Source organism: Oncorhynchus mykiss, chromosome 8, assembly GCF_013265735.2.
Source record: "Oncorhynchus mykiss isolate Arlee chromosome 8, USDA_OmykA_1.1, whole genome shotgun sequence".
Lineage (NCBI taxonomy): Eukaryota > Metazoa > Chordata > Actinopteri > Salmoniformes > Salmonidae > Oncorhynchus > Oncorhynchus mykiss.
In genome coordinates, this window is record NC_048572.1 from 54999473 (window position 1) to 55004615 (window position 5143).

A 5143-nucleotide genomic window follows, 5' to 3' on the forward strand; every position below is an offset into this window, starting at 1 on the left:
TGTTTACTATACTAGCCCGCACAGCTACATGGCTGCACTTTCATGCTAGGTTTAGGACCTCATGTTGAATATTATAGAGACCCCAACAGATGCACAGAACCATCTTTAAATTATCTACTTTGGTTTAGATGCAAGCATCATGAAACCTCTAACACAATAAATTAATTGGATTTGTTGATAATCAGTTTTTTGGACCTAATTTGTTTACCACTTTTTTCCATGTAGTTTCTTCCTTCACATACTCCATGAAATGATAACCTATTCATAAATATTTGGTCAAATTATACATTTTGTGTATGGTTTCAAAGGTGGTTCAATTTACCCCTATGGCTCAATTTACCCAACTCTCCCATAAGCCTGTTCTCTTGAGTCTAGGCTGGGGTTAATTGATGTATGGCTCGTTTCGAATGCGCAGTTTGCGCAGATCAGCTGTGGTGGGAGGGAGTTTCCAATTCTTGTAAAAAAAAATAAGAAGAAAGCTATTAAGTAATCGGATTAAAGGGATTCTGGTTCAAATAGGAGGCCTGGACAGCAGTCATGCATTCCGTCGCAAGTGAACAGCGATATCGGATCTCCTTTGCCCATTTCACCAGGAAGTAAGGAAACTAGAAACACAGCCAATATGCCAGTTGATCTGAATGGGTATTGGAAAATGATCTCAAATGACAACTTCGAGGAGTACTTAAAGGCCCTCGGTGAGTTGTTACAGCATTTTTGGGGGATGATTCGTTTAAGGGGGACTCCAAACTTCAGTCAAATGGATGATGCGCAAGGATATTTCCGCTCCATACGTAGAGTTCCGTTGCATCAGGACCACTGCGCCCTGCGGTCAATATTGAGCTCTAGGCATTAATATACCTAGCTAACGTTATGGAATTTAGTATAGTTCAAAAGTGTGTTTATTTGAGCACGGGTGTAGATACTGACATATTGCTTATCATCTAAAATAATGGTTTTGAAAGTGCTGCATATTTACAAAGTATCCCAAAAATAGCGACATTGCTGGTATTAGATCCGGTTATGGCCTCTACAGAAACAGGGGTCATGAAAGTGATGTTAGGCTATAGATGACTGTAGCCTTCCTGCTCCTCAGTGTTAATCTCTCTCTCTCTCTCTCTCTCTCTCTCTCTACTCTCTCTCTCTTCCCTTTTTTGGGGAACCATCACACAGATGTAAATGTTGCCATTAGGAAAATTGCCACCTTGTTGAAGCCTGACAAAGACATCAATCAAGATGGTGACCACATAGTCATCAAGACCCTCAGTACCTTTAAGAACTACAACATGGATTTCCATGTTGGCAAGGAGTTTGAAGAGGATCTGTCAGGGGTGGATGACAGAAAATGCATGGTGAGTTGACAAAAACATTTCCATCACACATTCTGTTGTTGTTTTTTAAAAGGCTATCAAAAACGTAGTTCTGGAGACTAGAGATACGGAACAAGGATTCATTTTGCTGTTTCAGTAGTGGTTTGTCATATTCCCTCTAGTGTGAGATCCCAAATGGCAGTCCTTATGTGTGCTCATCAATATTTGATTGAGGTACCACTGCGAACACAAGGGGCCTTGAGTTGAGGCTAAGGGGGAAGCAGTAGATTGCTGCATTAGAGAAGACACCGGTGTCCTTGAAAACATATAAGGGCTTTTCACACTACTGAGCCGAACAGAGCAGAGCCAAACCTAGCTGCACTGAGCTGGCCTAGTTGGGCATCCACCGTAGTTGCTGGAACTGCTGAGAAGGACAATGTGAAAACTAATAGATGTTTAGTCAGGAGATCTGAGAAAAACTTGTATAATACTATTTTTCTTCTGATAAGATTTTCTTTTCCTGGGACCTGATTAGGATCTGCATATTTTTCTCCCCCCCAAAAAGATCAGCCCTTGTAAGCCTGTAGGCTGATTTCTTTCCAAGCCCATAAACCATTACCTTGTGAGCGGCTGCAAGTACCATCAGGGAATGAAAGTCCGTTATTGGCCACTGGGCCAACTATATTCTGTATTGTTGTAACTTACCATTTGTGAGACTTTGCTATACCTAGAACTTTACGACACCTTTATGACTATTTATACAGTTGAATCCTAACTTGTTTATGTAATGAAAGAGCTGGTGTGTATAATATATGGGAATTATTGAATATATACTGCATAGTCATTATTACTTAAAGGAAAACTGGACCCAAAAACTATATTTTGGTATTTGTTTCATTAGTCCATTGTTGACATAGTCCCAAAAAGTTTTCAAGATATGTAACTCAAAATACAGCGGGTGAATTCAAGTCAAACCACCTAGCCTCCATCTCCCATCGAATCGTGGTATCTAAAGGGTTTCATTCCTATGCTGTGAGCTCTGAGCTACAGAGCTGTCTGTCCTCAGAAGACCCCTTCCAGAGCAAAGGGTGAGGGAACAGACTCCTAAGCCAAAAAGGACACTGAAATCGGGAGGACGCTCAGAGAGGTGCGCCGGAGTAGTGCGTTATCGAACAGCTGAAGGCCTAGTTTTCCCATGGTGCCCCAGGTTAATGAGTTAATAATTGCTTGATTCAGTTAATCACGCAATTAGAAACTTTAGTCATTCGATGAACAACAGTCATCACATTAACTAATGCAACGTCACGACACATGCGTATGTTTGTAAGTCTGTAAGTTGTTATATATTCCTGCACACTACTGTGTGTGTGTGTGTGTGTGTGTGTGTGTGTGTGTGTGTGTGTGTGTGTGTGTGTGTAGGTCATGCTCCTAATTGCTAATTGACAGTAGAATGCATAATGTTGTCTGTCCTCTCTCTCTGTAGACCATTATCTCATGGGAGGGGACAATCTGGTGTGTGTCTGTGTGTGTGTGTGTGTGTGTGTGTGTGTTTAGACCACTATCTCATGGGAGGGAGACAATCTGGTGTGTGTGCAGAAGGGAGAGAAAGAAGGAAGAGGCTGGACCCATTGGGTGGAGGGGGATGAGCTTCATCTGGTAAGAGAACACATTCATTCATGGCATTTGAATGCAAGTCTTCTTCCTCAGTTCCTGATTTCACTTTTTGTCACAACAGATCTCAGATCAGATGAACATGTAAGACAATAAATAGCACAGACGAAAAACATTTATTCAAAGCTTTTGTGAAAATACAGCTGGTTTCTGGCTTTGGTAACCTCACAAACAAGATTTTAACTAAGTGTGGACCACCAGGGCAAATACTCCATGACAAAATTCCTGCACTTTGTGGATAGAATTGGAGTTTAGGGACCCTCAATAAAATAGTATCTTTGTAGTGCACCTCTAGTGTACCCATACATAAACATTAGTAAATCTACTGACCTCGACAATGACCACCGTATGACCACTTTCATTACCTTGTCATTACGGATTTTCATTGCTATGATTATTGTCATCATAGCTGAGTAAAAGGCATCTGACTGCCAAATTATTTAGTCAAAGTGATTCTAACAGATGTTCGCAATTACTAGCCATGAAATTATTCATTAGCAGAGTGGCTCCCTGGAGTCACTAAGCCCAGGAACACTGAACAGCAGCTGCCTCTGCTGGTTAAAAATATAACTGCAAGTACATGTGCTTTGCCTTTGGTTTTCTCCATAGAGGAGATTGATTACTGTGAACATTTTTGACATCTTCACAGCTGTTTACCTCAATTAATGATGATAGGGTGGTATACAAAAACAAATAAATAATGGGATTTATTAAAAATCCTGTTTAATCTCTCGATGGAACATAATTTGACCTTCTGTTCACTCTGCAGGAGCTGAGAGCTTGTGGAGCTGTGTGCAAGCAGGTCTTCAAGAAAACCTAAACCAGCACTGGAATTACAGAATGGCGCCCCCTACCTGAGCGCTTAAGAGAGACACAGACACAAACCAACCCTGTGACAAAGAACCCTCTAATACACTCATCCATCCATCCACCCATCCACCCATCCATCCACCCACCCACCCACCCATCCAACCATCCATCCTTCTATCCTTCATTCCATCAATCCTTTCACATTTCTTTCTGTCGATCACTTGTACTGTAACTCTGTCTCAGGGTGAGAGCCCCTTTGATTGACATGTTATAGATGTGTGGATACATTAACACTGAAGTACGTGTAGTAGGCTTTGTGATTAGTGCCTCAATCTCTAATGGTGTCCTGAGTTTACAACTGGGGGTGAACTTGACCAGTAGGAAGGAGGGTTTTAGTAGAGTGAAAAAGAAAATGAGGGTGAGAGAGGTAAAGAATGAAAATGAAATGGAGAGGCAGCAGAAGATGTGACAAATAGCTACCAGGCCTGTGCAGCTGAGACATCATCGCCGTCTTAGTAGAAAACTTAGTAGAAAACTTAGTAGAAAACAAGTACTAACGTGTTCAGGAAATAACAGCAGACTTTGTCTGTGTTTTTCCTCAATTCATTTGGGAGTGTCCCCTTGATAGGAAAAAATCACTCAATAAATGAATCTCAACAATGTGGTCTATCTGTGAGAGTTTTTGTCTTTAAAAGTGAGAAAGCAAACAGAAATGCTTGTCTCGCATGTGTTTCTTTCACCAATGTAAAATCAACTAATATTTGGGCCATGAGAGAAGCAGCAAAATTCATTCAAACACAATCATTTTTTAAATATAAAAAAATCTGTAAGTAAAGAATACAAATAAATACAAAAAGATGCTGTGATCATGTAACCAGGAAAACAATAAAATACAAGAAATAATTGATTTACAATATGTGACGACCCTCCCACTCTGTCTGCCGGAATTCTTTCTCGTTGCTCTTGTTTTCCTTAATAGGATGTCGGTGGGCGGAGCCGGGAGGGTCATCATTGAAATGGGCCACACCTGGGCTCGGGTGTCCCGGGATAAATGCACCACTTCCCCATTCATTGAGGAGACTCTCTCCATGCAGACACTGATAGATTTTTTTTTTTGTATGGCCGTTTTGTTTGTTTACTTTGGCACTGTTCAGCACCCCTCATTATCACATTTATGCATGAGGACACCCGCTTACATTACTGCCTACACACACCATTGTTAATTGTATTTAGTTTACTTAAGCTAATAAATATATTCCTTATCGCCATGTTTTCTCACTTTGTTGTGAACTTCGAGCCGGGTTTGTGACAAGTGGGGGCTCGTCTGTGATCATGAGGTTGGTTCCTAGACATTT

General features: G+C 41.0%; 1 protein-coding gene across 2 annotated transcripts; it reads left to right on the forward strand.

Annotated features, from left to right (window-relative positions):
- The first annotated feature begins 389 nt into the window (after positions 1–389).
- LOC110530145 (retinol-binding protein 1) lies at positions 390–4452 on the forward strand. 2 transcript variants are annotated; one of them, XM_036985701.1, is made up of 4 exons: positions 390–695; positions 1171–1349; positions 2791–2963; positions 3748–4452. In XM_036985701.1, exons 1-4 carry the CDS (start codon positions 623–625, stop codon positions 3752–3754), a joined length of 432 nt encoding a protein of 143 aa, XP_036841596.1. In that variant the 5' UTR covers positions 390–622; the 3' UTR covers positions 3755–4452. The 2 variants fall into 2 exon arrangements, with proteins under 2 accessions (XP_036841596.1, XP_021468668.1); XM_021612993.2 differs by having other exon boundaries at positions 2862–2963.
- The last annotated feature ends 691 nt before the right edge of the window (positions 4453–5143 follow it).